At 39.7% G+C, this 16746-nt stretch overlaps 3 protein-coding genes across 3 annotated transcripts in view; 2 read left to right on the top strand and 1 right to left on the bottom strand.

Moving 5' to 3' along the window:
• The window catches only part of LOC124291750 (tripartite motif-containing protein 54-like), a 42789-nt gene extending 39873 nt beyond the window's left edge, over nucleotides 1-2916 (bottom strand). Inside the window, exons 1-2 of the mRNA XM_046728822.1 lie at nucleotides 2840-2916; nucleotides 1305-1474 (exon numbers count right to left, since the gene is read on the bottom strand). Of these exons, the coding sequence (XP_046584778.1) occupies nucleotides 1305-1474; nucleotides 2840-2877 (208 nt within the window). The 5' untranslated portion in view covers nucleotides 2878-2916. The remainder of the gene's footprint in view (nucleotides 1-1304; nucleotides 1475-2839) is intronic.
• A 5248-nt stretch (nucleotides 2917-8164) lies between these two features.
• LOC124291714 (L-amino-acid oxidase-like) lies at nucleotides 8165-13894 on the top strand. The gene is made up of 4 exons (XM_046728781.1): nucleotides 8165-8329; nucleotides 12520-12627; nucleotides 12893-13292; nucleotides 13756-13894. Exons 2-4 carry the CDS (start codon nucleotides 12561-12563, stop codon nucleotides 13877-13879), a joined length of 591 nt encoding a protein of 196 aa, XP_046584737.1. The 5' UTR covers nucleotides 8165-8329; nucleotides 12520-12560; the 3' UTR covers nucleotides 13880-13894.
• A 913-nt stretch (nucleotides 13895-14807) lies between these two features.
• Nucleotides 14808-16746, top strand: LOC124291795 (L-amino-acid oxidase-like). The gene is made up of 3 exons (XM_046728864.1): nucleotides 14808-14894; nucleotides 15257-15371; nucleotides 15966-16746. The coding sequence occupies exons 1-3, from the start codon at nucleotides 14842-14844 to the stop codon at nucleotides 16644-16646; spliced, it is 849 nt and encodes a 282-aa protein (XP_046584820.1). The 5' UTR covers nucleotides 14808-14841; the 3' UTR covers nucleotides 16647-16746.

The following is a 16746-nucleotide window of genomic DNA, read 5'->3' as shown; positions in this document are numbered from 1 at the left end:
ATGGTGTTTGTTTGCGAGTTTCATGGGGTGCCGGGGCAGGAGGCTGTCGGAAGGTCTCTTTGAACTTCCTACATATACTTGCTAGGGTGAAGTTTTTGGGAAGGCCATCAACACCCTCCAGGCCAAAGCTTGTTATTGCTCGACAGGCGGGACAGGGCAGCGTGTTGCTGGTCTTTAAACGCTTGTCTAGGAAACACAGAAAGTAGTTATTAATCGAATGACAGTTGCATGGTGTATGGATATGTTTAAATCATTCTGTGAACCCCTGTTATTGTACAGCAGAAATATATAAGTTATGTGATTGTGGCTCTTGTGTTTGTAGCTATGTGACCAGCGTTACGGACATTTTGAATGGTATTTCAGATTCTGCTACGTCTATTCAACTATAATGCCAAACGAAAGTACCACAATATCGATCGCCCATTAGAAGTTTGATAAACAGAAGTAATGTTTGTTTGTTTGTTTGTTTGTTTGTTGCTGAACGTGACATTCGGCAGTATTCCAGCTGTATGGCGGCATCTGCAAGTAATTGAGTCTGAACCATACAATCCAGTGATCAACATCAGGAGCATCAATCTACGGGGTTGTGCTACTATGGCATGTGTCAACTGAGTCATCGCCTCTTACGATAAGCATGGGCTGGTAAAGACCAATCCCTATCTTCACGGGCAACACAAGTGAAGTAGTAAACATGTTATTTAGAAGTCAGGACTAATTATGATAGGTCCAGCAATGACCTCAGGTCAGATCATACATACTTCCGAACATTATGAGAACATTCTATATGTTAGTGATTTAAATAGTTTATGTACTTCCCATTAAAATGTTTAGAATAACTAGCGTAAATATAGCCACTTACTTCAAGCAACTATTCTAAACTAAATTTTGCGAAATATGCCATACTGTTCACACATGAACTGATGTATTGTAAAACAAAATGGTAATTTTGAAGAGATTATTGTCATGAGTTCAATTAATGATGAAACTCAATGAAAATTTGCGAAGTCTTACCAAAACCTTACACAAAAACGCAGCTGTTCACAAGCATGATATTTGCACATGCACTTCAGCAATTTGATGCATGATCCTCGTGCAATTCATCTGCATAAGGTTTGCAGTTGGTTCCCTCAAGTTAGTGGAGAAATCAATCTTTGATGTAACCATGTATATATAAATATAGATATACTCCCTGAAGAGTAAAGAACGAGAGAGAGAGAGAGACTGACTTTGGGTTGGAAGTATATTACACTTTTAAATTGTTAGAGCTAATTAATGCAAAGTGAAAATATGTTTTCAAAACAGACCCCATGATTCCTCGGCTGTAGTGGATTTGACATGCAAATCTTTAAGACACTCCCTGCAGTACGAGTGCATGCATGACATCACGACAGGATCCTGGTATATTTGCAGGCATATTGGGCAGGTGAGCTCGCCTTCCATTGAAGACTTCTTGCAGTAGTGTTTTAACGAGGCTCTGAAATGTATATGAACATACCGCTTTTTGTCATTTCCAAGTGAAAATAGAGGTGAAAAACATCAACAATCCCCCTTATGAAGATATCCAAGTTCCATTGAAAAGATAAAAAAGGTTCAGAACAAGGATTTGTATTGATTGACATTATATTTGTAAAGTGTTTCCATCTATTATGATTATTTCAAGGGGTTAGGTTTAGGGTTTTTAAATTTAGCAATTTGCTCGATTTAGGGTTAGGGTTAGGGTTGGCTTTCTATAAATAAACCCCCTCTATTCAAACTCTAATTCTTAGGCATAGAATGATACAAAACGTGGTTACGGGAAATCTTTCCCCGCAGGAGCCATAATAAGAACGTGACGAATGAAAGTCCTTTGAAATCCGTGCCACCACAAATACAACCAAATGTCAGTATATACGATTGATTCATGCTTAAAAACACAAACACTGGAATACTGCCACCAACCTTCAATATTTTAGTAACATTTGTGTTGTTTTGCGATGTATCTGTATGGTTCAGCCTCTTTGCATTCATGGAATATCAACTCGAAGTCGCAATTGTTTATCCAGAACTTGGTCAATGTTACATGAAATATGAAACTTTGTTGAAAGTCAGGTATAACATTCGTGAGTCCAAGATTAAAACGCTAGATGAAACGTTCAGGAAATATACAGATTTTAACCTGCCTGTTCCCCGTAACATAACTCTTCTAAATTATATCACTTCGCGACGCAGACCGCGTGGCTTTGTTTAAACTGTAAACTTCCGGTCATAACGTCAAAACATTACCCGCCCTTGAAGAGTCGCACAAGATACCAAAAGTACTGTGTAATTCAACAAACTTAATGGATAACAACTTCTTTTATTCGTTAAAGCGACGTTTAGATATAGATTTTTCTACCGTTGTCAAGCCCTGCGGTACAAGAATCTGTATCGAAACGTCGCACTCGCGAAATAAAGAAGTTGTTATCCATAGAGTTTGTTCAATATTGTACGTCCCAACTTATAAAATGCCACAAAATTGCTCTGAGCAGCGAGTTGCACTCAACTTAATGAAACTTAATGTCTCGGAATAGCTGATTCCAATACAACATTGTTATTACTTATATTTTATTCTTATTTTCATATTCAAGAAGTATAAAAGGCTTAATACAAAAAAACAGACTAACTGAAACTACCACTGCTATATACAAAGTGAAAATTTCTTGCAAGAAACTCTGACAAACTAATTTCATATGACGTCAGCCCAGCCGCTGGGATCAATCATAATCTGAGCTCCGTCTCTAATATCACAATTTGTTTTGGCGCAAAGGGAGCCAGGAACCAGCTCAGGATTATCTCTCGCTCAGAAGCTTCTCACACTGACCTAACATTTGTAAAGGCAGTCTCACTGAATAACATCATATCAGCGATGTTGAGAGTTTTCAATATTTGTGAGTGCACGTGTTCGGCGATGTTGAGAGTTTTCAGTATTTGTGAGTGCACGTGTTCTGGCAGTACAGTTGTTGATAATCACACGGTTTGGTGTTCAGCGTAAACTTTAGTCGTTCAACTGGTGTTTTCAATGGACTAGCAATAATTATTCAATTGATTAACTGGCTTCGATTAGTTTAACGAGCTTGAGAGTTCCTACTGTCCGACATTTTGTTTGTTTCTGTGTATGAATGGGGACAATCTCAAACGTAATAACAATGAATTACGTCAGATTTCGACTGTGTGTTGCGCAACAGTAAACCGTATTGTCTTCCTGTTCTTAATTATTGTGTGTTCTCGTTTAACCAGAATTTAAGGTTTATTTCCTTTTAGGGTGGATTAAGATATCCAAAAGATATCGCTCACAAAATAGTTTACAAATTATTTACATGCTCTCTCATCTTAACGGGGTATATCTCAAACGTATTGAAGCTATTTAACCTCAATCTGCCACTGAGTAACAATACTCAAAGACAAATCAAATATAACCCTGTCGAGCAGTTTTGTGTATTAGCACACATTATGTGGAAATAACAGCAGTTTGAAAATGTCGATAAAATTCATGTGTGACTTGCTCCGTTACATTTAGTATACTGTATTATGTATAATGTCTGCATTATGATACCTGCATTACTTCGGGATTTCCTCCCACACCAAGCTGACATGCCGTGATATAACTGGATTATTGTCCAGAGTAATGTAAAACCTCATTCACTCCGAAGACTATTCCCGACAGAGGTACATTGTCAGAAGCCTCTCATCGTTGTACCCCGTCGTGATGTTCCTGGTGTGATTGAGTGAGCAGGGTTTTAACGCCGCTTTAAGCCAGAGTCCAGCAATATCACGGCTGGGGACACTAGAAATGAGCTTCACACATTGTACCCATGTCATGTTGCTGGAATATTTAACAGGCATTTGTTATTGCGGAGTTAGTATGTGCTGTTAGTAAGGTGGGTGTTATCAGAGAATGTCGAAATGTCGTATTAAAGCTTTAACGCTTTTAGCCATACAGGGTTGAAACCAGTGACTGTGTTCATGGCGATGGAGATTTCATTAAGTGGGTGGGGTGGGGGTGGGTAGACGAGTTCAAAAATGCTGTATCCGCTGCTGCTGGGTTTGAACAGTCAGTGATCACAGGAGGGGAGGGTGGGGGTGGGGGGCTGCAACAGTCTTTGTATGGTTCACAAACGTAATGTTATGTCACGCTCATTAATGATCAGTCAAGAAGATGTTTCAACATTTATTGTGGGGTCAAGTGTGTCATACATAAATACATATACATTAAAGATCTTCAAACAATAATCTTATATAAAATCATAATGGAGAATTAGCATATAGAGCTTATATATAACAATTATAATATTTCTTCTTTCAACCTAAAATAATAATCCTAATCATAATCATAATTGGGAATCATTCATCATACAAATCATTTTAACACATTTCTCAATTATACCTCAGCTGTCGTCATATAAAACATATATGAATGATATTTGCCATTTATATAAGTTCACTATCAGCATATTTGTGATGTAATGTACATCCATCTAAAGTACATCAAATGCACAACAATTCATTAACATATTCATTAACATGATATTATGCATGACCACATAATGTTACTGCATGACCACATATGGCCACTTTCTATTCATAAATAATACATTTCAGTCATGACATTATCTAACATAATTTATAGAGTTGTACTAAAGAACTTACCTTAAAATGGAATGGAGAATTCCTAAATGTCAATTCAATGTTCAGTCAAGGAGATCTTTCAACATTTATTGTGAGGTCACGTGTGTCGATGGAAAATCACTGACCTCTTTTTATAGCCGAAACATCACTGATCAATGTTGGAATTCTTTTGCGATTGGCCAAAACATATAATATGTCTTTTAATTACGATTTCGGTTGGTTGACATAGATCAGATACTTTTACTAATAGTAACTGATTGGACAAGCCGAAATGAGTTTTTGGAAGCGTAGTCACATGACCGTGACAAGGTAATTACATCACTTTAAGTTACAGTTTGTTTTACAGCTCTTGTCTGGATGTGAAATTAGTTTGTATAGCGGATGTCACATGACTGTGACACAATGGTAATTGGCGTCAGTTAGATCAGATATATTACAGGGTTTTTGTTGCAGTTGTTTGTTTTTGCAGTTGAGGTCTGGATGTTTATACAGTGGTTCTTGAAACAATAGATTGAGTTTAAAGTTGACACTTTCTATTCTCATAATCTTTATTTGCAGTTAAGAGTCTATACTAGCATCATTATTTGGCAGTAACAAGTACATTTCTTCTGTGTAGAAGGCATCGTACAGAAACATTGGCAACTTTACCAGGTGTTCCTTGCTAGAATAGGTTAATAGAGATATAAATTTATTAATATTGTGATGTTCAAAGTAATATTTCTTAATATACTTATTTCTTAAAGTGAGGTGGGCTGGACAGACACAAAGGAATGATATTCATCTTCAATTAAATTCAAGTCACACATTTTACATATTCTATCGTCTTTTTTATTCCAATAATTCTACCTGTTTCTATTAACAAATTATGGGAGGAACAACGAAATTTTGTAAGCGTGATTCTACACTTCAGAACATTCAAAGATGATAAATAGCTATAGGTTTCATTGTATATAGATTACAAAAAGATTCTGTAACAAATGGTATATGGTTCATGTTAATTATCTTTGCAAAGTGCGTTACATCAGCTTGAGCCATGCCATGGAGGATAATTAAAGTGACATTTCAATATTAGTAACTCATCAGAATGAAAGTGAAATTTGTGACAAACATATACAAAATATATGCATACAGAAACAAATATAAAGAATGTAATGATGAATTATGCACTGTCACAGTTACATGAAATACAATATCGGACATGTCAGAGTCAGATGTTGACGCAAACGTTATTAGCCTACTGTCCCGAGTTTCGCCACCAGTTGTTGAAAATGCGTCTGCAAAATATTTGCATGCCTGTCCTCTTGCTACGTATATTATATTTGACAACTGCAAACCTGTTCGTACGATGTCATTTCAGAAACAATACACCCCACAAAGGCTGGTAGCTCCCGTCCGACATCTTGTTTGTTTACATGGTCTCCATTGCATCGTTTGTTTTAAGAATCAGTAGAAGTTCATAACATTGTATCGGAACAATGTCAGCAGTAGTTTCGTTCTCTTGGAGCCAAGTGTAGTTTTGAATCTTTTGAAGCCAGTATTGATTGTCCAGGAGGACGTTTTCGCGCCACTTGCCTTACTCAACGTAGTCAGGAATGTAATAGTATATGTGCATGTATGTAATGTTCTTGGATGATTTGGGTAGTGTCGCATAAACATGTGGAGTGGTGATACTAGGGTGGTGCGCAGGAGTCAGAGTCACTTGAGGTCCACATCTCACTGAACACGTTTGGCATCAGGATTGTTACTGCTACCAGGAAGACGGTGTACGAGATCATGTTGTTTGTGCAAATGTGGGGATGTCGTCACGGTGCAGCAGGACAATGTCCGCCCACATGTTGCTCTTGTTGTAACATACTTTCTGTTGGAGGATACGATTGCCGTATTGCCAAGACGGGTGTTTCTCCACACCTGCCCCAACAACATGCATGGGATAAGAAGGATGGACGCCTACAACCGGACCAAAACCAGTCTGGAAAGCTAACTCATTTTCGTCAATATATTTGCAACACCCCTGAATCTGGTTTCAATCATCCGCCTGTAACAACGCAAATGGTGGTCACACCCGACATTGTTAACTGAGTTGTTACACCACACGATTTTAGAGCGTATTGCGCGGTGTCCTATTACGAGTGAGTGAGTGAGTTAGTTTTACGCCGCACTCAGCAATATTCCTATATGGTGGCGGTCTGCAGATAATAGAGTCTGGAACAGACAATCCAGTGATCATCGACGCATTTAGGATACGATGACATGTGTCAACCAAGCCAGCGAGCCTGGCCACCCGATCCCGTTAGTCGCCTCTTACGACAAGCATGGGTTACCGTTGATCATTTCTAACCCGCATCTTCACGGGTTCCTATTACGAGGTGCGGATATATTCAACAAACCTTTGATGACAAACACTAATCACACAATCCTCGACAGCATAACATTTCCATAACTTGACATGCAGCAAGTACATTTTCCCCCCAACTTATAGAGAGGTAATTATAATGTGCTCTTTGTTAAGTGGCAGTGATATGGATTGTGAAACTATGTAATAATTGTACATATGATATTCAGTTGGGGCAGTGATGTCCCATATTCAGCCTTGTACTAGTCAAGCATCTGTTTCTCAGGTATATAAGATTTGTTTTGTTGGTTAACGCCGGAAATAGTCTAGCTGTATGACAGCCGTCTGTAAATAATCGAGTCTGGACCATACACTTCGACACAGTGTTTGATAGCACTTAGCTTTTTACGGAGGGTCGAGATCGATTTAAAGCAATAATTTCCCTTACAGTATTCCATACATTGTGAATGCGTAATAATAATCACATAATAACGATCCGATATTAACAACACTCGTCTCTGACGTAATCTCAAGTTCAAGCAGAATCTATGTATAAAGCGTCGTCATGCGAAACACAAATGGACAATTATTTACTGCAAAAAAATGCCAATTAGTCTGCAGTTTAATTTCACACCTTTAACCACTACCCTTAAACTATCATCGTCAAGAGGACTCTCTGGTGACTCATCAGAATCACTATAATGCTGTACAAGCTTCCCATCTGGGATGAGTGAGGGAGTACGATTTTACGCCGCTTTTAGCAATATTCCAGTAATATCACGTCGGGGGACACCAGAAATGGGCTTCACACATTGTACCCATGTTGGGAATCGAACCCGGGTCTTTGGCATAACGAGCGAACGCTTTGCCCACTAGGCTACCCCACCGCCCTTTCCACCTGGAATCTGCTAACGATAAAAAAATATAGTTAAGGGGTCGGTCAATGCACAACCTTCATAGATTTTAATCAAATTAAATAATCAATTTAAATGTTTTCTATATACAAAGGTGTCACGATCATATGTAAACTGTGATGGGACATATCCCTATCCGATCAACGAACGTGTTGCAATATTATACACGCATGCAATGCAAAATACAAATCCATAACGATTTATATGCAACGTTTCGATCGCTTGCCTATTGTTGTATAGCTGATAGGTACAGAGTTTACTCACAGAATCCAGCTGTCGCCTTCATGAATATGCGACCAATACTGTCACATCAAATCACTCCACAACTTGCTTCTTTCGTCTAAACATTTGCTTCCGGTAGGCAAGTGATGCCTATCGAGCTAGACGCAAGGACTCGCTCTGTGGAATACCATGTACTAGTCAACATGGTAAATATAAGGTAAGTATCTTTCACTGTTATATCTTCTTGTTCCACGGTCCATTTGTCCCGGGATCAGTAGCGGGTTGAGGGTAATTAACTACACTGGTGCTGACGCTGTTCCCTACCTACATCGTAGACGGTGGGAAACGTTGTGGGAAAAGAAGTCGTTCCTCACGCCTTCCATTGTTTTTGACGGCGATATCTGTACAAGGTGTCAGGTAAACCTGTGTTTGCTTGTTGCGTGTCCGGAATCAGTGGGAATATTTTCATTATGCAAGTTCGGACATCATCATGTTGTCGATGCAGAATAGCTGTTTCATATTGAATTTATGTTAATGTGTATATTAAAAGCTTCTAGTATTTTTCACTATATGTGGGATTTCACACGACAAGATAGAAGATCGTTTGACAATTTCAGTACAGCTATTCAAGGGTCTTATTGATTTTGATATTGTATTCAGCAGAGGGCATTGTGGTATGCTTGGTGCTTAATTGATCGTACCTCTCACACTTTAACATAGAATTGCGCATGTCGTAGCGTTACGGTGTCTTAAATCTACATTCTGTGTGAACCTGGCCATAGAATAGCGTCTTAGAATGACATAGAGGGTTTCCGTCTTGACTAAGCCAGTCAAACATGGTGGTATAAGGGCTGAGCAGTTCGATAACGTATTGCCACTTGTTTTGTATGATTTATGAATATGCGCTGTCAATGTAAACACGTGTGTAAATGTCAGCTGATATTGGGAATTTTTTTTATGAATAATATTTACATATATTTAATAACATAAATAAATTTAGAATAGAATTTTGTATTTTGAATACCCTTGGTAAGATGGGAGGGGATGTGAAATGCTTGAATGCCTATTTAAAACAAAACCTGAACATTTTAAAACTCATTTTATTAACTGAAATAATATCTTGTTATACAGGTACAGCTGACAAATATTTAAATAAAATTTACAATAAAATAATCATAAAATCTACAATAGTTTGACATCAGTCTCGCTTAAAACCCACAAATATAGATGCGTGAAGTAAAATGTATTGATAAGATCAAAATCTCAATGAAATCAACATGCAATAAAAAAAAGATTATTCAATTCTAAAGTGGTACAGTTTCTTCTAGCCTACATACAGCTGCGACTCATAAGTTTGTGGAATTGTCAGATGTCACTGAGTAAACATCTGCTTCAAGAAAAAAAATGAACGAGAGTTGGGAAATAATGATTTATTCATGAAATACCATCAGTAACATGTTGCCCCACCATTTGGAGTGACTACTGCCTTTACCCTTTTGGCATATTACGGTACAAATTGTCAAAGGTAGATGTTGGCAAACTATACCAGTGTTTTTGGACGGATGTCCACAGTCCATCACTTGATGTCGGAGAGTCTCTGATGACTTTTTAACCAACAATGACTCACACCGATTCAATGGGATTCATGTCCGGCGAATTCCCGGGCCATGGTAAAACCTGAATACCTTTGGCAGCTAGAAAGTCAGTAGTTGATTTCGAAGCATGAGCAGGGGCATTGTCCTGTAGAAAAATGAATTCTTTCTCAGGGAATGCGACACAACGACCATGAATATCTATGTCGTTGATTATAGCATGTTGATATCAAACACTGTTCAACGTTCCAGTCACCTTCTTCAGCCCACCAGGGCCATTTGCAGATATCACTCCCCAAACATTAACTTGAAGCGGATGTTCCACGGTCGTTTGCAAGCAACATCGACGAAATCTTTCGTTTTTTTAAAAGGCGGACCTTCAATTGCCTTCGGTTGCTAAAACTCCTGAACATAGATTCATCAGAAAACAGTATCTCCTTCGGCCTCCCAGATCTCGACAGGTCCTTCTCGCCACCTGTTTCTCTGTATGTCTTGTTCAGCAAACACAATCCACTCACTGACACCTTCACATTGTTCTCCTTGGCCATTATTTCTTTAACTGTTGTCCACTGAAGTCACATACCCCTAACGGTAATAAATTTCGTCCTTTTCATAACGGTCCAGTTTCGTTGCTTTTTACCACCCATTCTATCAGAAATCACGACTCTTTAGTAAAATAGGAAGCAGAGGACTTTGAAAGAGTAAATTATAAAAAATTCAGTTGAACTTGTAAATATATTATTTTTAAGAACATAATGACAGCATATTCTGCTTATTCTATTAGAGGCCTCTGACCTCAAACAGAAATTTCTGTAACAAATTCATGTTAAATTGTATATTTTAATACGTCCGATTTAAACAGTTAAAAATGATCATAACCAACCTCTCCTTCGCAGCTGTCGTACTTTGGAATTTATTGCCAGTATATTTAGCTGAGTTATTGTGGCGTTAAAGTACATATTTGAAGCATTTCTGGTACAGCTATTCCTAATTTGAATGTTAGTGCTAACATAATATTACAAAACAACAGCCTCTTGGATTACAGATTCTACAAATCATCATAAAAGCCAACTTTTCATTTGATATTGTGACGTCCACAAAGTTATGGGACGCAGCTGCATTGTATGGCGTGGTCCGCCGTAAATTTGACCGTCTTACTGCTCAATGGCGGCACTATAACAGACCCTAAACACGTTTTCCGTAGTGTGACGCCCAAACACACGTTTCGGTCAAATGGCGCCCACTTCAAGTCGGTAAACCGTCGCCCCCCCAGAACATCGCATATTACTTTCCACGTCAGGTGAAAGATTTCAGCCCCAAACAATCGCCAACAAACTGATGGTACACACTAATTAACACTGTAGAAGTACTAAATTACTGTAGAGTGTATACTGTGGCGTTGTAAACGATAACCAATGTCTAAAATTGCACGGACGACAATGTTTAAAGATGGGTGTAACGTTTTAGTCCTAAGACGTGAAAATAACAATCTGTATTTAGTTACGCAGTTTCGTAGGTTGTCTATGTCAGTGTAGCCTGTCTCAAAGTCCCTGAACCACACTATTTTCCCCAATGCTTAGCCCTCCCTGCAATGCTAAAGCCCTAAATGAAGCAAGTCTAGATTTCCTCAGGTTCAGGAATCTCTGGTCTCACTGGGGCTCCTTTTCAATTTAAATGGGTTTATTTGCTACTATCAAAATTATATGTATTCAGGGACTAAACGTCAGTCTAATGTCAGTGTAATGCATTGTTTATTACAATGCTGTAATTAAATCACATTGTTCCTGTTAATTTCAACAGAAGTTCAAGACATTGTGTTGGAATAATAACTAGTGGTCAGGAATGTATTACTATCTAATGTCAGCAACATTGTGTGCTTTTGGAGGCAAGGGTACTTTTGAATCTATTAAACTATGGGCTAATTCAGATAGGTATAGGACTTCCTAGAAGGTATATAAACAACATACGTGGACAGGAATATGCCTCTCTCGTCTCATATAACATCTGGCTCGGGTTTGGTAGCTTAGTGGTTAAGACGACCTGGGTTCGATTCCCCACATGGGTTCATGTGTCCCCCGCCGTGATATTGCTTAAGTATTGCTAAAAGCGGCGTAAAACCAAGTTCACTCTCTCGCTCATATTACATCTAATGCTCGATCAGTTTTTCCACTTGGTATCAAGCCTATCCCTATTCTGGAGTATTGACCACTGCTGCTGCTTGGTGACTGTTTACCATTTACTTGCTGTTGGTATTACTATTGCTGTTTGTTGTATCAATTGCCATTGTAATTGTACCGCTTCTGGAGTTTGTACTGTCTCTCTCTTATGCTCTACCATTGTAATTAATTACTTTGCAACTATGTGTGTTGTATGTGTATTTGATGTCTAAATCCCCGCCGTGATATTGCTGGAATTTAATAAATAAATATATTTCTTAATCATGCAACATGTCTTTCTAATCTGTTGGTTTGACACTGAGTTGTTTTGCGTGAAGATTTCTAGGGTAACGTAAAATTTCAGTTTCGACAGATAACAAAAACCGGGTTGGGAAATTGGAATATGTATAAATGCTATGTTGAGCTTTCGAGGTATACGGAGACATTAAATCAATCCAAACTGAGAAGCAGTGCCGTGGTTCTCAGATTTCCATCTTTCAAACATTTAGATAAAAATCCTAATATAAGACCTGCCTTCTTACAAATATTTAGTTTCGCAACTCTATGAAAAGTGAATGAGCTAACTAACAACAAACGAACTATTTGAGACAGGTATTATATTACCTGTTGGGTCATTCTGTCGAACGTCCTGTTTTCAGCCTCCGGGAATGACGTCAATATTGGATCGTGTCGGGCGATTATGGCAGCCACAATTCTAGACATTCTTGGAGTCACAATATTGATAACCGCCACCCTAGTAAAAACTTGTAAGTCACGTGATGATTTGGTTTGATGGGTTTTTTTATTATTACTTGTACGATTATATCTTATTCGTCCTAAAATGACTTCACTGCTATATTGAATAGTAAGGAAATATGAACTTATGTATTGTCAGTACTTTCTCCTGTAACCGGGTCCAGCCCAAGTGTTTCGCTATCTACAAGACACATCAAGCATCACTGTGGTAGGGATATCGAGCAACGATATGCATAACGAAATTTATTGGTGTTGTTTTCTGTTCCGAAATATCAGCTCCCTCTGACGGCGACTGTATCGACGTTGCCATCATCGGCGGCGGTATCGGGGGCGCCTACACGGGATGGAGACTGAGGGACAGAGGTCTCTCCATCTCCGTGTTCGAGTTCTCGGACCGAGTCGGGGGGAGACTCTTCACTGCCGAGCTTCCTGTCGCCCCGGGGACGTACCTTGATTTTGGGGGGATGAGGTTCTGCCCCACAGACCATACTACATTAAATAGAACAGCCACTGAGATTGGACTGGACATCATCCCCTTTGAACTAGGATACGGCAATAAAAACGAGACTGTATGGTACACTCGTGGCATGCGCTTGCGCAATATTGACCTCGAAACAGGAAAGGTACCCTATAACCTTGACGAAGATGAGCGAAAGGCCCCAGACATATTGGTTAGGTGGGTGAAAATATATCTTTTTATACACCAGGGTTCCGTTTCACAAAGTGATTTAAGCGCTGAGACGATCGTAACACAACGTAGACTTACGACTGTCGTGCGTAGAGCTACGACCACTTTGCGGAATGGGACTCTGGGGAAAGCTGGACACAACGTCCTCTTCTTTGCCATATTAAAGATGAAAGATTAAACCTGCACAAAGCATTTCCATAATCATACAAAATACAAATGACGGCTGTTCCATCTTAGACACCAATGCTGACTTTTTTAAGGTGTGAAAGTGGGACATTTTGGGGGTAATCTTTACACCTGGAGGCATAGACATCATGCAGTTTTAGTTAATAAATAATGAAAGTTGTGCTTAAACGACTCTAATCATATTTTCTGAATATTAGTGAACTGGATATTTTCACTGCCAAATTTATTGACAGACTTAAGAAGACATAAATACCTACTTCTTCAGGGAACTATTAAAGAACAGCGTCAACCTCAGCAACAGCAGCAGCAGCAGCCTGGATGAACTGTACTCTTTGACGACAACGGATGGAACTCCTCTGTACAAGATGACGTATGTTCTGACCTGTTAACTCCCCAGTCTTTCTAACCTATCTGCCCTAACCACCTGTCTCCCTTCACCGGCCAGATCATATCCATTGCAGTCTCAGTGGCATGTAGATTACCATATAGTGTCGAAGTATGGCACACTATACATATTGGAAACATTGGAAACATTTAAAATATAAAATTACACATCATATTTTGGCTTCGAAGTACCTAAATGTACTTTCTTTAAAATGAAGAACAAGAAATACCTTCGCATTATAACATCGATCTTGGATAGGCGACAGTAGTTCAAAGGATTTTTGCATGTGAATAAGTGATGTTAGCTGACTGTCTTAAGACAAATACAATTTACTTTGATCCAACATGTTTTTGTTGTTTTGTTGTGCAGTGAAAATATATTGTGTGTGTAGAACCTGAGACAAAGTTTTGCTTTCTCCAGTATTTGACACAAATCAGTTTGCAGCATATCAGATTACTAGTTGTGCTCATACTACTGGGTTGCACAATTAAACAATATAAATTATGATGGCGTCACACAATTGTTGCATTTTGTCTGATCCAGGAATTCACTGGCCATTCTGAACCAACAGTTTAAGCTCGTAAATTGGCGTAACTATAGCCATTATCCAAATTACAGATACATTAGAATCAACCATAACACAGTATAAGTCTGAGAATGGAATGTCTTGACTTGTAGTCCACAGATTCTCACCACCATAAACACACACACACACACACACACACACACACCCACACACCCCCCGTAGAGGTCTAAGACCTCTATCACTTTCCTCAAACATTAAGCTGGCACGCCGTGATATAACTGAAAAAAACCCCGTTTAAGCCGGAGTTAAACCCTACTCATTCAGTCATTCGCTCAAGTAAAACCACCTCTTAAACAAACGTCGCCTCCCGTTTCTCCGGCTTTCTTAAGACTAAATGTTGCGATCGCCAGCCTAAAGAATTCAAGACAATAGAGGGTGGAATGGGAAAGGTTCCGAAGACACTCATGGAGAAATTCTTGAAGGCGAGCGCAAGGTGAGTTCGACCCAACAGGTCCAAGACGACTGAATAGTAGTCTACGGTACGGACATTTTACGTCGTTTGCTTTACTCGGCGTGTCTCAAATAATGCAACCGCCCTCAAGTTTCTCATGAAAACATTCCGAAGGTTCTGCTTTAGAGTTTCCAAAAGATATGCCATATGAAAACACTTTGTCAAAGAACATGTTGTTTATAAAGTTTAATGACACCTGTAGTTGAGATGGCGAAACGTTTGTTATATGTGAGCATGTTGATATTTGTTCCAGCCACAAGCTGCACCTGAACCACTACCCACGGTATCAGGAAATATCTCTCAAAGTGTTCAATAATTAAACTGTACTATATTTTATACTTCAGCCATGAGCTCCACCTGAACCACCAGCTGACGAGGATGGAGAGGGGACAGGCTGGAGGCTACAACATCAGGTTCAGAAAGACCCTGACAGTCGATGGTGTTACAACCCCCGTTACGGTTTGTAGTCTTATTCATCAGCACAACCCGCTCTTGGTCATTGTTAAATATGTAACGTGTGTCTACAAAGTATAGAAATAGTTCTCCGGAGACTTCCCGGAGTAGGAAAGATCATGTGTGTCATTGATGCTCCTGACATTCATACATATTGCACCTAAGAGGCAACTAACGGGATCGGGTGGTCAGGCTCGGTGACTTGGTTGACACACGTCATCGTATTCCAATTGATGCTCATGCTGTTGATCGCTAGATTGTCTGGTCCAGATTCGATTATTTACAGGCCGCCGTCATAGAGCTGGAATATTTCTGAGTGCGGCGTTAAACAATTAGCTAACCTGTGTGTAAGTGTACGGATGTGTGCATGAGCGTGTGTGCGTGTGTGTGTGTGTGTGTGCGCGCGCGCGTGTGTGTGTGTGTGTTTCATCTTGATAATATCAGTGACAACTGGTACATAAAAGTGTTGTGTTAATGTTAGACCGAATAAACAGTGTCGTGCTATGAAAAATGGATTGTTACGATCTTTTGGCCCGCAGTTGATATATATAGGCTGTTGGTAAACACTGTCCGTACGTTGTGTTGTATTCGTGGTTGCAGACGGAAGACGTGGTGATGTGTGCGAGGAAGGTTGTGTTAGCTGCTCAGAAGGAAGCTATACAACAGATCGACTTCCCCGAGTTCAAGAACAATCCCGAGATCAGAAGAACCATAGACTCTGTGGAAGGATTCCCAGCTGGTAGAATCTACCTCGCCTACAACACCAAGTGGTGGAAGACTGGCAATCCTGACATCACCCACACCAAGAGTGACCTTCCCAATAGACAAACATATGACTGGTCCACGGGCACCAACAACGTCTCCATCATCATGGCCTCCTACCACGACGGGGACTTTGCCCACTACTGGCGAGAACTGAGTCAGTTCGGGACACCCATCCCGGGAAGTCTCCCTGGAGTGAATGCCGTTACCGACGTCGTCAAGAATAGAGTTGAGAAGTACCTTAGCGTCATCTACAACGTCAGCCAGTCCGACATCCCCGAAACTGTTGGAGGGGCCATGATGTTGTGGGACAGGTATCCCTTCCCTACAGCATGGAGCTACTTCAAGGCCGGGTTTGACGAGAGAAAGGTCCGTGATATGATCTACAAGCCGTCCCCGTCTGACCACGTGTACATCGTCAGCAACTCCTGGTCAACGGATGATCTGCAGGCATGGTCAGAAGGGTCCCTGAGGGCAGTTGATGCTGTGATACAAAAATACTTTAGTGGGCAGGCATGATAGACCCGTGATCTTCCTCTGTGCTATGAATGTGGTTGTAACGTATGTGGTTAACCATTTAAAAAAAGGTATTTCAAGATTCGATACCATTGTGTATTTA

This window comes from Haliotis rubra, unplaced genomic scaffold (genome assembly GCF_003918875.1).
Source record: "Haliotis rubra isolate DU_JTF1 unplaced genomic scaffold, ASM391887v1 Scf5, whole genome shotgun sequence".
Taxonomy (NCBI): domain Eukaryota; kingdom Metazoa; phylum Mollusca; class Gastropoda; order Lepetellida; family Haliotidae; genus Haliotis; species Haliotis rubra.
This window is presented reverse-complemented; position numbering and strand designations above follow the sequence as displayed.